The following is a 22,372-nucleotide window of genomic DNA, read 5'->3' as shown; positions in this document are numbered from 1 at the left end:
AAAAGCCTGGAATTAAGACCAGTCATGCCATTGCTTTGCAGAAATTCTCTATTCAAAGAGTCACACAAAACATCAGACATTACTTCATTCTTAGCAGTCCTGTATTCAGGGCTCAAATTTGATAAAAATTGTCGCAGCAATATGACAAGTGTCATGGCATGGCAAGAATCCTGCTTTCTGATTGGCCACTGCTGCAAGCACTCGCTACATGTATTACTGTAAACGTTCATATTTTTGCGTGATTAATTTTTCGCATTGAGCGGCTCAAAAATATATTTGCGGGTTCTTGAATTTGCTCTGCACAATTGTCAAACCATTCAAAAATGAGCAAATTGTGAAGATATTTTCAAGGGTATTAAAATTCGCGCTAGCCAAAAGTAGCGTGAAATGCGCAAAAATTAATGTACTGTACCACAAAATTTGCGCATTTACAGTGTAGAAAGAACTGCTATTCTAACATCTTTCATGACGTGATAGACTGAAGTTGCTTGGCAATCAGGGCTAATCCAAGTTCTCCATTTGATGTCATATCCAAATCATCTATCCTTCAGGTCATGTCTGGGGCCCGTTTCAAAAAACTTGTCATCAGTGATGACAACTTGTCATAGATGTGACAAGCTACTGAAATCCTTGCAGCTGATTGGCTGAGAGCAAATTTGTCATAGAAATGTGGCAGTTGTCATTGATGACAAGTTTTATGAAATGGGCCTCTGGTTGATCTAAGCCATTCTTTGCCAGGGACATTGGGCAGTGTATAGAATGGTATTAGGCTTTCTGTGTCAATATGCACTCAAGGCACACAAAGGGTTAATTGTATCTGATTTTAATCTCTGCAGACAGTTCCCTGTAAACAGACAATCCCTCTGAGGTAAGTTGTTTGGAAAACAGTGGGCACTGTGGTTACCTCAAGTGTCACTATTCATGAGTTGTGATTCATGAGTTAGATAATATAGAAAACTCTATATATGGTATGCATATAGGCAAGAAATATAGGCCCTACACATGGTACTACAAAATCTGTGCTTTTGAAAATGAATGAATCTGGAACACCATATTCCATGAGTAGGTTCATATTGTAAAAAACCCGCAGGTAACCTGTATCAAACTCTGTATAGACATGAAATGTTATGCGTCATGGGATATCAGCACTAAGGGATCATCTCGGAGAGTACTTCACGTATGATGGGCTCGTCTCTTAGCAACTCCTCCGCCTCCTCCACTGTGCATTCCCCAACGGCAAGGATGATGGCAACTGGCACTACCTGGAGGACAAGACAAAGAGCAATTCCAACTCCCGGACATGGCACATAGGGGGAGGGGAAAGGGGGGGGGGGGGTCATTTCAGCTGAACAATAGACACATCATTTATATGCCTTACTATTCACTGCTCAGTGGCGGATCCAGGGAGGAACGCATCGGGCACATGCCCCCCCCCCCCCTTTATTTTTTTGTTGAAACAACAGAACTAAAAAGAAAAAAAAATTGGGGAGGGTGCGTGCGCCCCCCTTTAATTTTGTAAATGCGCCCCCTCTTTACGGAATTCCTGGATCCGCCCCTGCTGCTGGTACTACCTGCACTTTCACCATCACCACATGTTCATATTCTTGCAGATGTTTGTCAGGACCAATTTTTGATGTACTACGTAGCAATGAATGGTAGGGCATGTACATGTACAGGACTACGTTAATTGCTCAGCTCAAGTGTTACAGGAGGATGATGTCACAGCTAAGTATGAATAAAGATGACCCGGAGGATATTTTTCGAGGTGGAGCTTAATGGGGTGCAGAAAGTAATGAAATCATGTTTGAAAGTATATGATGTATATTTTCATGAAGCATTCAGTGATTTGGTTATGTACAACCCACAAGGCATCAGTAGAGGCCAACATACATTTGGATTACAGAGACCTTTTTTTAAGGATTACTATCAAAATGACATCTGTGAATAACTTCTTCAAGACATGCAAAAAAATTGGAAGAATTTAACACTTGTCAGTTGTTCACACATTAATATTTGCTTTAACTATCATCCCCCACTATGCTCATCGCTTTTTCAGTTTCAGATTCAGTTTATTTTCACAAACATTCACATAGTTAGCATTTACACACACACACACATCATGGGAGCATGTACCTGTACAATGCATATCAGTTTTGATACAAAATTGAAGCAGGTTTATACATTTAATGTTATGAGGGACCTGAATAAAGCACAGCTTATTGAACAATTTCTCAATACGTGAAAGTGATAATTTCAGAAGGCAGGGCTGGGATAAGAAACAAAGTGGGAAAGTATTTACATCAGACCGATTTCTTTCTGTTACCAGCGTTTTTTCAAATGCATTTAAAGGGGATGGCTAGTAACTGATCAGTTGGAATCAGTGGGAATGCTGGAGGATGATTGTTCCAGTGCTTGTGGGATTCATTTAAGAGTACATTATATATCTGTTGTTGTGTGAAAATTATTTGCTTCAGAATGGTCTCATATTCAAGTAATGTGCAGTTTCATGTTTCCAGGTTAGCATGCCTGGTCAGTGACATGGCATTAATCTGCACATTACTTGAATATGAGACCGTTCTGAAGCAAATAATTTTCACACAACAGTAGATATATAATGTACTCTTCAATGAATCCCACAAGGATTGGAACAATCATCCCTCAGCATTCCCACTGATCGGTTCCTAGCCATCCCCTTTAACATCCGTATAACTATTGTCTTACCTTTTCTACACAGCCAGCCCGCTCAATGATGCTGGATAGGGGTTTGTGGGAGACTTTATCATGTTCATTGGTGCGATAGATGGACCGGAGTACTGCATTTCTGGCCTCCGTACCCTTATTGGAGCGCTGGACAAAACTGGCCACTATGCTGATGCCCCGCTCAAAGAGTTTGGAGTTGCTGTGGTTAAATGCACCAGGGAAACAGATGACAGAGAGATATAATATCAATTGGGAGCACCAATTTTCATGTTGATGTTGTTGCTGTTTTGTGTGTATAATGTGTGTGTGTGTGGGCTTGATATTAAGATGAAAATTTTTGCACGACACAGCATTCTCAGACTCCCACAATATAACAGCTACCTCTATCTGTTATTCTGTTGCACAGGACTGTCTCTTCATGCTGCAATAGGCCTGCTCATAATAATGAGCAATGAATTAGTTCCTAATTCTTATTCCAGCACATAAAACATAATGCTTTCCAAAAATTCTACCCTTCTGTGCTTGGTGATAGAATAAAGCCATTATTTCTTTTTACGTTTGATTTCTACTTAAAAACAACAACAACAACAACAACAACAACAACAACAACAACAACAACAACAACAACAACAACACACATTTTAATTTCAGATATGCATTTTACACTCAAACTTACAACTCGTCTCCTTTGTCAACTCCCATAATTTCCTTCTTGATCTTGGCTGAAGATATTGCTAACCCTCAAAATAGCATTATAAATCATGAATATGCATGAAACAACTGAAACATTCAAAGATTTTTCATGCATATAATATATATATATATATATATATATATATATATATATATATATATATATACACATGGTATCTATATTTGCTATATATCATTTGCTATATTATTCCTACCCCCTCCCACAAAAAGAAGAAAAATTAAGCAATAGAAGATAAAGGAAGATGACTTGTTTTACAATCCACTTGTACCTGAGTCGGAGGTCCACCATAAGATTCTTGAGGACCTTTCCCTTTGCAATGTGTGCACCAGTGCTGATGGAATTTAGGACGGACTTCAAGGAGAATTCCGTCAGACTTTGGATGACTTCCTCTACCACAGCCCTGGCCACGCCCATTCTTCTGAGTTTCTCTCCGACCACCTCATCTGGATGAGGCAGGATGACCTCTTTGCAGCATTTCCATGGCGACGAGGAGGATGGGATAGCCTGTGTGGATACGATGCCAATGTGAGAGGTGTTTGACAGAACACGGTGATAAAGGGCACCCATTTCTTCCTTGAAGTTGGTTTCTGTCGGTAACGAGAAGATGAGAACAGTTATCAACTTAACCTTTGATGACGGACTGATTTTGCTACAACATGCATTTCCCACAGACACCTGCCCAAGTGTACCTGGGACTCATCCTCAATGGGTTAAAAGACAAAGATTCAGTTTTGCCCTTATGTGGCCTTTGAAAAAGTATTTTGCATCTCGAAGAAACACACACACACAAAAAAAAACCCCAACAAAATACAATTAAAGTGGAGCGTTAAATGCTCACCATTAGTGAGGAGAAGGAAAATGACCGTATCATGTGACTTGATGGTGGGAATGATGTGTTCCTGGAAGAACAGAGTGGACGTCTCATCCTTCAAAACATCAGCATGGCTCGTATAATCCTACGTCAGAATCGAAATGACAATTAGCACAACAACTGTTAGAATGCTCTTTATCATTTAATTTCCCTCAAAACACGTTGGTTTTTTTTTTTTCAGTACTCAGAGATGGACATTCTCGCATTATGACCTTTTGCTCTTGATAAATTATGAAATATGAATTAGAAGTGACTCATTCAAATGCTCTGACTTTGAGATGCAAATCATCATGATCATATTCTTCTCCTCCATTTCTTATTTCACGATGAGTTTTTGTTGCAGCTACTTAAAATGAATAGCACAAATGTAGATATCAAAGTGGGAACGGAAGTATATACAGACATCAAAAAAATTTATAAGAGAGTGTGAATCACAGTTCTCTTTGATAATTAATGATTTCATCACATGCATGCAGAGTTGTACATCCTGGTCGTAATCTGAAGAATTTTAGAGAGAGATGTACCAAAATGCCTGTTCACATCTAACAATGACCTCAGTAACACTATACACCTATTACGATCTCCCTCATACTGTGTAGCTACCTACACATAAGAACCATCTGACTGAATCCAATAAAAATGGTTCAAGGTTATTATGTTTGTTTGTTTTTCATACTCATCTATGAGAATATTTGTCTACCTTCAGCACTGTTTAGAAAGAGAACTAACAATTGCAGTTAACACTAGTCTTGTAAATGTACATTTCTCCCACACATCTCTATAGTACACATTCAAACGAATATGGCTTGCGGTTTGTTCATAATGGACTGTACAGTACTGGTTGAGGTGAGGATTCAGCTTGTAATGTTTTGCGAGATATTTAGATACCACTTTACAAAATGTTCAAGAGCATACAATTCTAAGGGGAATCAAAAGTTTATTTGATGAAAATCGGTTTTGAAATGACTGAGATATCTAAAAACAAGGAAAAACAAAGAGATCCTAATAAAAGGTGTGGCCTGTCAAGTTTATTATAGGATCGCTTTTTTGGATATCTCAGCCATTTCAGGCCAATTTTCATCAAATAAACATTGAATCCTACTTGAAATTACATGCTCTTTCATATTTCATGAGAGGTTTATCATTATCTCACCAAAAAAAATCATAAACCTGAATCCTCACCTCAACCAGTACTGTACAGTAACTTTAAGCCTGGTGCAACTCATACAATGCCTGCAGGAAGAGCAGTTTAACAAGTGTGATACAAAGAAAACTCGTCAATACACTCTCTCCTCAACGTAAATCATAGACTACAAAAGAAAAAGATGAGGGGAAAAACAATAACAAGCAAGCAACGCTACCGATGTCTTGTGATAATTGGCCCCTACTGCTGCAAGACCTCCCTTCAAAAATCCTCGCACATCGTCAAAATCTGTACAAAAAGAGAGTTACTATCATCACTAAAGAGACACATGCTCAAAACACAAACTATGCTACCAGCCTCATAGGAATTACAATATCATAATTTCATAATTACTGACAATCACAATTTGTCAACAATGAGATACAAGTCATGCCACATGCCACTGCTTATCAAAAAAAAAAAAAAAAAAAAAAAAAATATATATATATATATATATATATATGCAACAATTTGACAAAGTTTCAAGAATAATTATAGGTGTGTAGGAAGCCATGTCACATTCCACTGCGCACAAATTGAATAGAGCATGACATCACAGTGGTGTGCAGCAACAGAAATTTATGCCTCAAACAAGTGGAATTCACCGAAAAACACTTCAGTGCCAGAGTCTTTACTATTCAAAAAGTCTACAGTGCACTCCCGTTATAACGAACACGGTTATAACAAAATTCCAGTTACAACGAAATAAAAATTCAAGTTGCAACATTATTGGCTCTATGTATCTTTATTGTATATTGTAACGAAATTTCGATATAATGAAAGAAAACTGCCATTCCCAAGGGCTTCGTTATAACGGGAGTCCACTGTATTATGCATATGCTCAAGTGCGGAGAGAAAGAGAGAGAGAGAGAGAGAGAGAGAGACAAACAAGGAAATGAAAGACACCACACTAATGTCTTAAAGTGGGCACACACACTTAATATAAAAGTGGGGGAAGGTGAGACTGATAATAGCCAAAATGTTGCTTTTTCTACCACAATTTGCCTGTTGTATTATTGCATCCTCTGGGGAGGATTTTCTTTGGGTTTCAGCTCCTCTGCATTGTCTTTTCTAACCTAAGTATTAGAAATCAAAAACAAAAACCCCCAAATTGAAATGTACACAATTTGTTAAGATGTTTGGAGGAATTTCATACAATTGTGCATACAATTGTACATGCATTTGTACTAGAAATTGCCAAAGCTTTGAATGTTACATCATACTAGTATTTAATATTCCACTCATTAACAGACTGAGGATGGACTGATTTTGCTTCAAGAGGCATTTCCCATAGGCACTTGCCCGAGTATACTTTGGACTCATCCTCAACAGGTTTATCATGATATCTGAAGTTCATCATCCAAAAAAAAAAAAAGAAAATTTGTTTTCATCAGTTCATCAAAACTGTACAACCGTGCGTGCAACACATATTTGGTCAATTTTGTAATCGTAAAACTGACAGGCTGGCATTCTTCTGCCTTTCTTCACCTGAGCCAAACGTTGGCGGACACTCGGAAGCATCGATCAGGCCCAGGATTCCAGTCTTGTCCTGCCCGATGTAATATACGTGACCTCCGGCACGCAGACTGGAAATTAAACAAAGAGACAAAGAATGCTTCCGAAACTCATACAATGATACAATCACAAGATGGGTGGTCACTCAAGAGCATAATTGCTACACGTATCAAGCAGAATGCAAGAGGGGTGCAATACAGTGGAAACTCATTACTAGGTTGAATATACTGAGCGAGATATCTGATATATTGAGGTGGTATTGCACATCCCATTTCTGTCATGATATTTCATCTTTATCCCTGAAATAAAGACATACTGTACCCCATAAAATGAGGAAATTTCAATTGGTCTTGAAGGCAGCTCAGTTTAATGAGGATTAAATGATGTTCTGTTCATTATAGATTGAAGAAGTATTAAATTGGCAATAATTCCCTCAGATACTCTTCAAAGCCATCAAAGGCCCCCTCAAGATTATGACACAAGTAACTTTTACCCACCAGTAAGCTGCAGGGCATTACATTTTTGCTTCTACTACTAATGGATAAGTCTGCACAATCCTTAAAAAAAAAAAAAAAAAAAAAAAAAAAAAAAAAAAAAAAGATATGCAGGCCTAGTGGCTCCCTTTTGGGGTGAAATCCAGATTTCTTAATTCAAAGATATGATTATCAATCTTCTATTCATACCGAGGAAGGGCATCAAGATGAAAGGCAGAAAACAAACTGCTATGATCAGTATTTATCTGTAGTGGTCAGAAATGCAGGGCCTTACACACCATCAATGACAAACAACAACAACAACAACAACAATGATCATGATGATGATAATAATAATGATAATAATAATTGTTATTATAATCATCATAATCATAGTTACAAAAAACATAATAACAACAACAACATGTATTTATATTTCACCAAATCCACGCATACGTACTATTATCACCCTAGTCCCTGAATACATTATTTCCCGCCAGCAATCACCCCAGTCCCTGAATACATTATTTCCCGCCAGCACTGACAGTGCTCACTCTCCACTCACAAACCCAAACCATGCTCGTGTAATTGATGAACGTGCGCTCTTATCCACTCGGCCACGACACGATACATCACAGAATCTTGCCAGTGTGTGAAGGGAGGATGTACAACTAGAATCACCTCTTGCCTGCCATTTCAACAACCTCTGCCACCTGCTCCCTGGCTGCCCGGTGGGAAACTTCCCAGTGTTGTTGGTACGTCTCCATCAGAATACTCGGCAGTTCATCACCATGCCTACCCTGGACTCCATTCATACTCTGTCCCACATCAGCTGGTGGCAGCTTTACTTCTGAAATTATAAAGAAACAATCATGGGCTTTCTGAAGGAGAAAACATCCACCATTTCTACACACACAAATTTACCTCAGACGTGGTGACTGCCACTATTACGATTTTAAAAAGGGTCCTAATCACACTTTTCCCCCTCTCTACAGAGGTTTTGAGTGGTTGCTGTGCAAAGCTGGCTGCTGCAATAAATATGTGTGTGACACATTCACATAGAAGTCTGCATACCGCATACTGTATGTGGCATAGTAGTGAGTATTATTTTTTGCAAATTGTGACTTTCAGACAATTTTGTTGGTGGTTGAATGTGCGATCATTGAGTGCAAGTAATGGATGGAGATATGCAGGAATGTACGTCACAATTCCGTGACTTTTGCTCCCATGAAATTTTTGCACGCTAAGCCAGTCACAAACGTAACCCACATCCTAATGCTCATATAAAACTAAACCTAAAACCCTATCACCACCCTATCCTAAGCCTAAGCCTTTGGAGAAAATAAGACCGGAGCAATTGTCGCAAGAGCAAATGTCATGTCATGTCAGGATCAAAGTTAATGCTTTAGTGTTTTGTAACATTTGCGAATAGCACCGGACTCGTAAAATCCGCGAAAGTGGAAACCCCATGAAATATATGGTGTATACAGTTATCTATAGAGCCTCCAACACTCACATGTCAAAATCACGGATGAGACTCCAATGAGCTATCTGGAATCTGTCTATGTGCTACATACATCTCAATATCATAATTCCAAAATCTTATAGAGGATTCATTTTTTGTCAGGGCATAAGGGCATGAAGAAATACTGAGTAGGTCAAAGGTCAGGGAGCCTAATGATGCATAATCTTATGAGACCATCCCTCTCAGTACAACGTATGTATAAATCTGGGAAGATATATTCTAAGGAAATTACAAGTGGTTAGAAAGACTCGAAGAAGAAATAATGTTGTAACCCAACAGCTCACCCTTCATTTTGTCAAAAAAAACCCAAAACCATATTGTTGCATTACCGCTGAACATTTAGGCAGACGGAAAGGCAACCTTTACTTCTAGGGCAGTAGGATGCCTTCCTTTTTCCACCCCCACAGATTTCCCCACATTCATGCATTTTTACTAGTATGAATATGCATGTATGCATATTCATGGGTCAATGTACGAACGCCATTGTCACTTTCTAAATTTGCTATCTAACCTGCATACGGCCTGACAAGATGTTGGTCTTGGGTGTCAGTGGGTGTGGCTGAGATGCTGATGGAAGAGAATGCAGAGAAGAAGCATGCTTCCAGGAGAAGTTTGGTGGCTCCACCCCCCTTCAGCCTGGATGATCCAGTGATAGCCTCCGGCTGGAGAAGAACATGCACAGATAGATAGATAAATAGACAAATATACAGATATACAGATAAATAGATAGATAGACAGATAAATATATAGATAGATAGACAGATAGATAGATTGATAGATAGATAGATAAATAAATAAACAGATAAATAGATAGATAGATAGACAGACAGATAAATAGGTAGGTAGACAGATAGACAGATAGATAGATACACAGATAGATAGATAAATAGACAAATATACAGACATACAGATAAATAGATAGACAGATAAATAGATAGATTGATAGATAGATAGATAGACAGACAGATAAATAGATAGATAGACAGACAGATAGATAGATACACAGATAGTTATAAATATATAGATACATTCTTACATATATACATTCATACATACATACATACATACATATTATATACATACATACATACATACATAGATACATACATTACATACATACATACATATAATATATCGATATCTCGATAGATTAGGTATATAAAGTAGATATAATAGATTGATTGATTGCTTGATTGACTGTAATAATTGATTGATGATTTGATGACTAAATGATAAATTTATCATTTGATTGATTGATAGAGTACACTGATGCATGTTGTTATTTGTTCAGGATGAAACATTTCTGAAAGCATGATTCACGTAAGTAATGCTGCACAGTGGCACTGGTCTGATGTTCCCTGACCAGTGAAAATCACTGCCGGACCAGTAAAAGATGGAAAAACCGGGTACCTACTTGTCTGACAAACATCTACACAGATCAGACCATTAGAAAATATGGGTTCGTGTGCAGCCCTGAAATAAGTATAAGAATGTATAAGTCACTGATGGGGCTACCTCGGGTAAAGAATACTAATCAAATAAAACAATTGATGCATCACTGATGGGGCTACCCCGGGTAAAGAATATTAATCGCATAAAACAATGGATGCGTCACAGGGTGCTACATAAGCACCTGCCCAATTGCCTAGGGCAAGGAAAATCAAATTCGGGCAAGTGTTTTTGAATAAGAACAACTTGCCCGAATTGGGTAAGCATATAGTTTTGAAGCCACCTGTTTTTCACTTAATCCCCCCTCCCAACAAACCCACAAAGTTTACCACATAAAATCCAAAGATAATGGCTGTTTAGTGATGCAATGTACTTTCCATTTTATTTCAGCAGCTTTCAAACACTTACATGCAGAAGCTCCAATGCAATGCATTGGCAACACTTGATCAGACAGAGTTTGTTACTCCATTGTGTTTAAGCGTGCGAATCAATGTGTGCTGTTTATTCCAAGTATTGTGTTTTATTAAGCCCTTGACTATATCATTTTCTTACATTTTGGACTTTCTTTTCGGGTGAGTGTTTTGCAGCAAATTTGAATATCTGCTTGCCTAAGTGGCAAAATAAAGTTATGTAGCACCCTGCATCACAGATGCAGCTATCCTGGGTAAAGAATACTAATCACATAAAACAATTGATGCAACTGATTCATCAAATCATTCAAGGAAACCCTTCAGATTCCTTGCTAATACAGTGATGCATGTCATCATTCCTTGAAGGTGAAACAGTTCCAGAAGTATAATTCAAATATAACAGCTGACATGACGGTGTTATACTCTAGTTTTCAGAAGTTGCCAGAAGAAGCAAATTAGTTAACATTCATAACCAACAGAACTTCAAATGAAGAGATAACATTGTTTAATAATGAAGTAATTAGTTTCCATATCCAACTATGCATTAGGAAGTATAAAAGCCAGAAACTTGATTTAATGGACAGCATCTTCTCGGTTATTTAGTGGTAGAGTCTTGATGCAGTATTTCCCACACAAAACTCACCCCGACAACAGGATTCAAGATGAAAGCTTGAGAAGCCACGGCAACCGCCTCCATCCTCTTTGCCACTGTTCAAAAAGAGAAATCCAGCCAGAAATATTTTCACTGTTCAGTTTTCATCAAGCTGCTGGTTTACTTCATACATAAGAGAGGAAAACACAACCAAAATATTTTGGTTTCTCGATGCAAATTACCCTGGCAACGCTTGGGTAATAATGGCAGGGCCCAGTCTGGTCGAACAGTGGCAACACTGAAGAAGCTACCCTGGGTAAATAAGACCTCATGATTACATCATTATTATAATTTAGACCTCAAACCTGAACTATGCAGTATGGAGCACAATAGGCTCATTCACACTGAAGATTTATCTGTCTCTGGATCACAGCACAAATAGTTAATTGTTTCCTTTTTTTTTTTTTTCAAAGCATTATTTTCAGGTGTGTGTGAATGGACCTAATATCAAAATTGTTGGTGACAAGTCATCCTTTCTAGTGTAACTTACCTGAGAAGAAAGTCTGGTCCCAATGTTTGATGGGCTGATTCTTGGCCAGACTCACTGGATTAAACCCCAGGAGGACAGGGGTGTATTGCTCTGGACGTCCAAGGCAGTAGTCAAGTTGTCCTGCAACATAGGGTGCCTGTTGGACAGAGGGAAGAATGAAAAAATTGCGGTCAGTTCAGACAACTGTCAACGACACATTTCAGCAAGCTTAGGTTACCTACCACATGATTTTGTACACTGACAGTCCCCATTGCACACTTATCTGCATACTATTACTGGAGATGCTGTTGCATGATCATTTCAATCCAAATACTTTCTGTGTCAGCGCTGTAACGGAGAGTGTGGCTTTGCAAAGAAATTGAAATGAACTTCATTCATTGACTTTAACTAATGCAATGTCCACTCAATACCTGCTATTAAAGATAATAGAAGGATTGACCTCTCATAGGAACATGTATACAAAATCACTGGATTCAGTAAACATACATTCATGTAAATCAATGTAATATTTTGTGCATATTGTACATTATATGACTGTATAATGTATGTGTGAAGTGCTAGGAAAACTGATAAAAAATTGTATAGTCCTTACGTACCGACAAACCGCATGTTATGCCAATAAACAGTATTCGCTGACATCCTTGGGAAGCCTAGAAAAGAACAAAACATACAAATGCACAGTGCAATCAAAAAGAAAATTACTGGAGAAGTTTGAAAAATTCCAACATATACAAGTAGCACAGTTTATGCAATATCATTTTATATACAACTGGAAAATATAATCGACTCAATATCTGTCACCCTTTTCTTCTTTATTGGTTAAAGTTTTGTTTTATTTTGTTTTTCTCGAGTAAAACCCTGAGAGAGGTAACATCTATCTCGAGTTTTGAAAAGGATTTTATGGAACTACATAACCATAACAAAAAATTCATATCCTTTGATAAGGATACACTTATGCAAGGAAAAATGTACATTTCCAAAGCAAAGCAGTTTCTGAAAATGCCATTACTTGAGATTCATAAACATTAACAGAAAGAAAGGGGTTTCATTACACTGTCATTACAGGACTGTACCATAAATCCGTGACAACATGTACTCCATGCAGTAACCACAAATTAGGTGGCCCAAGGCTGAATGGTAGAGGTGGCTGCTGTACCTAGGTCTATTGCAAACTTTTTGCACACAGTGGCCAAATGAAAGAGACGACCACTATAAACAGGTGGCCACTGCGACAGGTTTGACTATACGTAACAAGCATTTACAACCTCAGAGACAAATCAGTGCACAAGGGACATTCTTCTTGCCTACCTTGCTGTTACACTTGCGACATACTGGCACGATATCCAAGCTTACTGATCTCTTCAACATCACAGTGTTTCAGGTGAAAATGAAAATCCATGTAACCCTTTCCAAATGCCAGGCTCTTTTTAATCAACATGCAGTAATCGTAAGTTAGCAAGACCTTTCAGAGGTACCAATGTGCCTTAGTCCCCCTCCACATTTGACTTCAGTTATAATAGGAAGTCCACGCGGGAGTGGCAATGTGCCTCAGTCCAACAGGAAGGCCATGGTGATGCAATAGAGATATTAGGGGATTCAATCTCTATTCATTGTCATTCAGTTTCTAGACAGCCGTGCCAATCGGCAAAGGGAGCACACCTGCCTGCCTGCCAATCCATGAAGAAAGCACAGTATGGGTAAAAGACCCAGTAGAATGGGGACACCATAGAGTGTGAAGGCTGACCCACCTCCGATATACTGTAAAACGAGGAATGTTCGCATGCATTCTAATTTTGCGAATTTCGCGAGCGCCAAGATTCGCGAAATGAAAATGCACGCGAAAGTCCTTGTCTACACTGTATGCAATGAATGCCAGTGGCAGTTCGCAAAAAAGGCCGTCGCCGCCAATTCGCAAAAAATTCATGCCGCGAATATATCATGTTTTACAGTATTGGAGAATCCCCGTTACGAATTATGCACAGATTTATCACTGATCTCTATGTATGTAAAGTACACACACAGCTGAAGAATCTCAACTTGAGTTGAAAGCTACCGATGAGCTTCGATGCTCACATTTGCTGACCAATGCTATTCATGGCTTTTTAAACTTACGTGCCACGTTCGCACATCCGACTCAGTCGAAGGTGTGCCAACTTCGCATATTCTGCTCAAACCCACAAACCTGCCCAAACCGATCGATAAATCGCCAAATGCCGCAATATATATAAAGGCTTTTCTCGCGCTTCCGTTCGTCTCACATATAGCTTGTATTTTATGTGGTGAGTGACTATCAAGTGGTATTTCCTAATAGATTTGCGTGTAAATTCTACGTTTCTGTCACTGTTTTGTGTGCAAAAATCATGCCTTTACAGTAATGTATCTACTAGTCATTTCAAAGAAAATCAATCATCGATTTGTCATACAATTTTCATCAAAGCAAAGCTTGGCAGTTTCTCTACAACTTTGCTCCCTAGATTTGTGTAGAAGTAACATGGATTTGAAAAACAGAATGTTTTCTCAAAGGATGACTATGTTGGTGTCTCAGAATAATGTGGCACACCATGTGGCCACCATGGCATTCCCTATACAGAGTTAAAGGAAAATTTACCAGAGTTTGCTCCAACTCCTGCAGGTCTTTGCTTCCATGTCCTGGTCTGTCTTCGAAGGCCTCCACAGAGTGTGTAAGTGCCCTGATACCTCCTCCTATCAGATAATGGCAGCATGGCTTACGGCCCATCCTTGTCATCAGACCATTCATCTTCGTCTGAATTACAATTCGGTAAAGTTAAAAAAAACAAAAAACACACACCATGATTTCATCAAAAATTGTATAACCTCTTTATTCCATGTGTATTGCCTTTATGCAGTCCCTTCCTGTCAAACAAAGTTTTATTGTACGTACCTTCATGCAAAGCCTTTAACATTTATGTTTATATGATCACAATGTGCATTATAAAGTGAAAGCAGAGTCTTACATAGAGAAATATCTGAGTCTAATGACTAGAATGTCCATCTGAAAGAAACACAGAATGCCACATAAACTTAGAACTAAATATAGACACCATGTGTGCTCAATTTTTGCTTTGTTTCATCTATCAGTCTCTCTTTATTTCTGATAATACAGATTCACTGCACTCATATGAACACATCATTTGAGATAATTCCCCCTCTGGATGAATTATGATATAACCAAGATGTACCTCTATCTCCCTCTCTTTCTACATCTATTTATCTATTTATCTATCTATCTGTCTATCTATTTGTCTGTCTGTCTGCCTGTCTGTCTATCTATCTATCTATCGATACACATATATCTATATAATGTTATTGTTTCGTTTCCTGTCATCAGCATGGGGGCATTGACACTGTCTTCCTATTCAAAAGAACACTTATTCTCTGCTTGTTAACAAAAGATTTGATAGTACAATCCTCATTATCTGTTACATGTTTGACACAAGATTGTAGTCCCTTCTTGGGAAGTTGGAACAGGAAAAACTTGCTGAACTCACACTGATGAAGAAGGCCAGTCTCCCTGATGTACCACAGCCACTGATGATCACAGCCCAGCTATCAGAGCTCTACAGAAAGAATAAAAAAAGAAAAAAAAGAAATGATGTTGAAGATGTTGACTACCAAGAAAACAAAGTACTTACCAATTTGCTTGCAATTGTCAATTCTGGACAAACAGATGACTAAAACCATATCTCATATAGTAAAATGACATAAGACATGAAATTTAAAAAGGTAAAAAAAAAAATGCACAATTTCCTCATGATTGAAAATCAAACTATCTTAAAAAAAGAAAGATGTCAAAAATAACAACACAAAGATACAAAGACACAACTTAAAGCAAAAAAAAAAAAAAGATGCTGACTGGCAACAATTAGGCAAATGTAACAACATCAATTATCAATAACTTTACTTTTCCTTCTCAATGATAAGGAAAAAAGTACAAGCAAATGACATCCTCATAAAGAAGATATCTCTTCATCTGTTTACTGACTTGTCCTCCTGTTGAAAAGGTCTTTCTTACAACGTGCGCTCAATCTGTGTGCATTATATAATACTTGCATACAACATCTGGTTGAGGTTGTATTGTCAAGTAAACAAATAAGTATTGGGTCAACAGACATACATTTCATATATGCCCATTTCATTATATTCAGCAAACTTATTGTTACAAAAATATGTTGGCAATCTATTCTTCCCATTTATGTTACAATTTAGTACCACTGTGAGTGGTGAGTGATGGTAGTGTCAAACAGGCAATGCCTGTTCTCCAGCATGAGAGGAGGAGATATAAAATGTCAAATGTTACCATCTGTCCATCTACGCAACTATTAAAACAGCTGATCAACTGACCAACCAAATGCTGGTTTCAGTAGAATATGTGAGTTGGCAGAAAGACCATTTCTAATGGGAGAGTTGCAAAATTGCACATCAGGACAGATAAACAAAATACATGTATGTAACATTCAGATGCAACAGGAATGCAATGAGGCAAAACTTACCTCAAGGACTTCCACCAACTTTTCTGCAATTCTCTTGATGGTGTCAACCACGTCTGCATCCTGAATGTTCTGTGAAATGTCAAACGTAAGACAAGAATAGTCCATTGGGAGCTTAAAAATCACATGGTTGCACAATGAAAGCAGGAGACAAAAGAAAGATCATGGAAAAAACATGTAGATTCCATTATCTTAACCCTCAAATGGTTCCTCGACATTTACCATGACAATTCCGCTGTGCAAAATGTTTTGACCGCAACGCTCAATGACATTTTACTTTCAAGTAGCACACATAATATGACATCATTTTTGTGAACTTTGGGCATACTGTAACAATGCTGCATGACCTTTCATACTTGCTTGTCAGACTGAAAATGGCTCAAAAACCTGATTTTGTGTGCGAAGTCAATGCAAATATTCTATTCAAAAATATATTTTCACTTTCATCAGCTATAATCAATTCATTTTAGCATTATCATGATTGAAGAAGGTTCTGTGATAAATTTTGAGAAACAAGGCAAGTGCCATAACGTGTCTCGCCCATTCGCGTACAAGAAATTGTACGCGAATGGGATATAAAAGATAAAAAGAGATATAAAAGGGTAAAAATTTATGGCAAAAAAGAAACGTGCTATAAAAACTTAACATTGGGCCTTTAAAGTTCGTTGACCCCTGCCTGTGACCTTTGACCTTGTGGTGACCATCCACTCCCCAAGGGACATCTACCATCCAAGTTTGGTCACAAACTGACCTATGGATCAAAAGTTATGACCAAAAATAGAAATGCGCCATAAAAACTTAACATTGGGCTCTAAAAGTTTGTTGACCCCTGCTTGTGATCTTTGACCTTGTGGTGATCATCCACTCCCCAAGGGACATCTACCATCCAAGTTTAGTCACAAACGGACCTATGGATCAAAAGTTATGACTCATAATAGAAACGCGCCATAAAAACTTAACATTGGGCTCTAAAAGTTTGTTGACCCATGCTTGTGACCATTGACATTGTGGTGACCATCCACTCCCCAAGGGACATCTACCATCCAAGTTTGGTCACAAATGGAGTTATGGATCAATAGTTATGACCAAAAATAGAAATGCGCCATAAAAACTTAACATTGGGCTCTAAAAGTTTGTTGACCCCTGCTTGTGATCTTTGACCTTGTGGTGATCATCCACTCCCCAAGGGACATCTACCATCCAAGTTTAGTCACAAACGGACCTATGGATCAAAAGTTATGACTCATAATAGAAACGCGCCATAAAAACTTAACATTGGGCTCTAAAAGTTTGTTGACCCATGCTTGTGACCATTGACATTGTGGTGACCATCCACTCCCCAAGGGACATCTACCATCCAAGTTTGGTCACAAATGGAGTTATGGATCAATAGTTATGACCCATAATAGAAATGCGCCATAAAAACTTAACATTGGGGCCTAAAGTTCATTGACCCCTGCCTGTGAGTTTTGACCTTGAGGTGACCTTCATATATGGTAAATAATATGAAACTTTGTATGACCCCTCTTCCCTTGAAGTGTGATTGCAATTGAAGCCCAGAGTAAAGAGTTATTTGTAGCGTTACGGACAGACGACGGATGGACGACTGACAGACGACGGACGGACAGACGCCGCAGGCGATCTCTTAGTCTCCCCTCATCTCCGGTGGGCTCGACAAAAAACAACAAAACGGGGTCAAAAAACAAAGAAATACATAAGAAATAAATAAAACAATAAAATACATAAGAATTCAATTTTGATACCAGAACTTTTTTTTGAAGTAAATTGTTAGAAATGCTACAGAGCAAAGAATATTTTCACAAAAGATTAGGATTCTAGGAGCTTTATTTTCTGATTTAGAGCAAAACATATGATTTGATGCATATGAATACTAAGCATTATCAATTAATATGAAATAGAAAAAAATGAACATTTCAATCTTTTTATAGTTTGGTAGATTATGCCACAGGTATAACATATTATGAGCCAATGTTCATGGCAATTGCCGCCTTGCACTTTCAACGGCCGAGATCTCAGGGGGGTTGATTCAACTCCTTGTAATCTGTGATTAGTCTCACCTGATAACTGTCCCAACCAGTGAAGATTTCTCTCTCACACTCATGAAGACAGTCAACAATGCCTGGAGCAGAGATCGTCATCAAATAGATAAAATGAAATCACATCACAGAGTGTTCAGGAATACATTAAGAAATTTTGCACACTACAAAACATCATCAATACTACCGGTAGGCCCTATATAATGGATGAATACCAATCAGCAATGGTATGAAACATAATTATGGGATTGCAAATCATTTGTAATGTTCTCCTATGAGCATGTACAACATTCTTGGGAATGTTTTGCCATAATAGGACATTTTGTATTCAAACAAAAGAAAAGCGATTTCTTTTGCCAAATTTCCCTTAGCTTCTCTTATGTGTGCATCACATTTTCCTGATAAAGATGACTATAATGACTTGACCAAAATATACTGAACATGCCATTTTGAAAATCATGTCCCATAATAGAAGATAGTTCCATTGTATCTAACATGATTCAAATGCTGTTGTTTTGTTTCTCTCTTTAAACAAAACTCTTAGTGTATAAGCTTGAATAATGCATTGCTGCTGACAAGATCTCCTTTCCCCTTCTTGCTTCTAAAGTGTCTGTTTCAGCTAATTTTTCTTCCTTTTCTATAAATAGATGAAAAATCAAATGAACTATATATATTGACAGTTTTATGTCTCAACATCACACAGCTTAGTACTATAATAGCCAGACTGCAAAGCTCTATCATTAGGCAGAAAAAAGTTGATTGTTCACTTTAATTTGTGGTAGATACTAGGGACTATAGACTTATGCTCAGATACTAAATTGTACCTTGAAAAGATGACTCTGTTTTTTCACTTGCATTCTCTCTGCATCAAACTTACCTATTGGGGGAGCTTTGTCGATGTTCTCACTTTTGGGGTTGCTTCTCTCTGTGATGGGCAATTTGGACTCCACCATAACATGCGATGCATGGAATGCCATGGTGATGTTGTGCCAAATGAGTCCCCTTGCTCTCTCTGTGAATTTCAAAATCAATAGACACAGATATTTCCTGCAGATATAAATACACGTCCATGCGCATTAAAGAAAACAAGGAAAAGATTCCGGCTCAAACATCAAGCCAAACACTCTACAATGTATCACTGAATATAAGGAGCAAGTCTGTTAGCCTTACTTTGCTTCCACTGGTAGATATGTCAATCAACTGATATCATCACCTGATACACTCCGAAACATAACTTGTTACAATACAGCACAGTGCTGTACTGTGCACAATAGTTTCCAGTGAGGCACCGTGCTCACTGTCAAAGAATCAACAAGCTTCTTTAGGTCACACTATCATACTTGGTGGAAACAGACAGTAACACGGTCGTCTGTGCAGTACAATTAGCCCTACATGTCAATCTTGAATTATCATCTAGGCATCTTGATAGACCTGACCACATAGGATCTACTAGGTGGACTTTGGACATGCATGTTGACTTTGTGTGGTAAATGAGTTTAAAGTTTTGCATCGTTTGAGTACCAGGTATACTTTATCTTCTGAAGCATGGCCATAGTGGATTTGCCAAAGGCTTGTGCCAGTCTCTGATCTGAAGACCATAACTTTCAATGTTCTGTAATTATTGTCTCACCAACAGACAAAAGGCGTATTATGTATCAACTTGCTGAAGACTATAGTCCCGAGTCAACTCGGGCAGGTACTTTACTGGAAATATATGTTGATTATATCATCCTCAAAGGGTTAAGACATAATAGTATCTAAATCTGTTGAAAAGTTATGAATATGTAAAGTTTCTGTCCATGGCTGCAAAAGTGTGTGTACAATTGATGTTCGCAAGAAAATACTGAGAGAATTCCAAATAATTTAGTTTCTTACGAAAAGCATGCCACACAAAATTGCATGACTTGTTACTGACATGTATACATATATGAGAAAATTATTCCCCCGCTTTCTGATAGAACTAAGTCATGTGCCTTTCATTAAGGTAGAAAGTAAATAATATACATTTGATTTCTGTCAATTTTCAATGCAATGGATGAGACCATCCATTACAGTTATGATACGGTTGCAAAGGGTAGCCTACATGGCAGTTGAACTTCATTCTTGCCAGTACAGTATACAATGGTCTAGTATGTATGGTAATGTACTTTGTACCTGGGTTGGCTACCGCTTATTAAATGTGAATAATTGTCATGTGATCACAATGCCATTATGTACAATATGGAAGTAGGGCCTACAGTTTGTACTTAGCCTGTGTCTCTTTGCTCCTGAACACGAAGACTGCAAATTTAAATCGGTACAAAATTTTAATACACACATTTTTCTAGTCTGGATGTAACAATGTTAAATGCTAAGATTTAGAAGAAGGCTGAAATAATGGGAGGAAGAAAAATCCCCATGCCCTCTAGCTTCCTGCTTGGAGCCAGTTATAGGGAGGGAGAAGTGGGAAGTGAATGCCATCAAATCTGACCCGAGGTCTGATGTCTTTGATGAGCATTGCCTAATGCAAGCTGATCCCGACCAGGAAGAACCAGACTAGGAATATCGAAGGAAGGGCCATGAATGGGGAGGGGGTGGATCATAGTTGACTCCTCGCCCAGCCCTGCTGTATCTGGTGATGGAGGGGGAGGGAAAATGCCTACCCTTTCACACGGGAGCACAGAGCCCCGAAGAAACTGCATGTCATTACCAGCTTCTGCAGAGCACTGACTCTATTTTCAGAAGATCTGTATTTTCTTAAAGGACAAGTTCAACTTCATAGACATGTGGGTTGAGTGAATGCAGCAATATTGGTAGAAGAATTCAATGAGAGTTTGAGGAAAATCGGACAATCCGTTCAAAAGTTATGAATTTTTGAAGTTTCTGCTCAGTCACGGATGGATGAGAAGACTACTATAGCTTGTGATGTCACATGTGTACATGCAACGATATAAAGAAAGTATAAAAAAATTCAACATATTTTCACTTTTCTCGCACAACAAAAGAACACTTGACTTCTCCCTTTCAGAAAGCAAGGGGAATAATATTACCCTTAACATACATCAGTGACAAGTCGAAGAAATGTTTACTTTATTCAAAAAGTAAAGTTTTGTGAAATTCTCTTTTTATTTCCGATTGTTCTACGCATGTGACATCATACACTACAGCAGTCTTCTCATCCAGCAGTGGTTGCACAGATACTTAAAAAATGCATCAACTTTGAACAGAATGTCAGATTTTCCCCAAACTATCACTGATGTTTTCTACCAATATTGTTGCATTTGAACACTCAATCCACATGTATGTAATACATACATGTGGATTGCCACCTTCATATATTATATGAAGGTGGACTTGTCCTTCAAGTATAAATGCCAAGAAAAACAAGACTTGGCTGAGGAGGCTGTAACAGGTGTGCTGTCTAAAAAAGTCAATGAACTGGCTGCATGAGACTGTCAATACTATAGACCATTATATAGTTATGTGGACTTTTTAACTGTTTGTGATCATCCCAAACTAAAATCATGATTATGAACCATAGCACATGTACGACTGCTGGAATGCATCATACATAGGGCAGGGCTCCACACTAACTTTTATTTTTGGTGGCCCAAAGGCAAACATCTGACCTTTTTTGGTGGCCCGATCAGGCCACCAAATTCTTCATTTCTGAAATTTTGGTGGCCCGACGTGCGTTTTTGGTGGCCCCGAGCCACCGGGCCACCGGGCCACCGTTAGTGTCGAGCCCTGCATAGAGGTAAAATCAGGATTGAAACAGACTTGCTGCAGCTGCACCATCATTGTATAATAACTGTCATTTGAACATTTGACTGTCAATGTCTTGG

At 38.3% G+C, this 22,372-nt stretch overlaps 1 protein-coding gene across 1 annotated transcript; it reads right to left on the bottom strand.

Annotated features, from left to right (window-relative positions):
• Positions 1–1,148: 1,148 nt before the first annotated feature.
• On the bottom strand, positions 1,149–19,525 carry LOC140233815 (glucokinase regulatory protein-like). The gene is made up of 16 exons (XM_072313908.1): positions 19,426–19,525; positions 18,570–18,631; positions 16,495–16,563; positions 15,493–15,561; positions 14,592–14,747; positions 12,580–12,633; positions 11,984–12,119; positions 11,485–11,549; positions 9,494–9,644; positions 8,139–8,307; positions 6,958–7,055; positions 5,648–5,718; positions 4,254–4,371; positions 3,684–4,002; positions 2,722–2,899; positions 1,149–1,262 (listed from the first exon to the last, which is right to left on the bottom strand). Exons 1-16 carry the CDS (start codon positions 19,523–19,525, stop codon positions 1,149–1,151), a joined length of 1,929 nt encoding a protein of 642 aa, XP_072170009.1.
• Between the last annotated feature and the right edge of the window lie 2,847 nt (positions 19,526–22,372).

The sequence above is a fragment of the Diadema setosum genome, chromosome 10, assembly GCF_964275005.1.
Source record: "Diadema setosum chromosome 10, eeDiaSeto1, whole genome shotgun sequence".
Classification (NCBI taxonomy): domain Eukaryota; kingdom Metazoa; phylum Echinodermata; class Echinoidea; order Diadematoida; family Diadematidae; genus Diadema; species Diadema setosum.
Note: the sequence above shows the minus strand (reverse complement) of the source record. Positions and strands in the feature narration are given on the sequence as shown.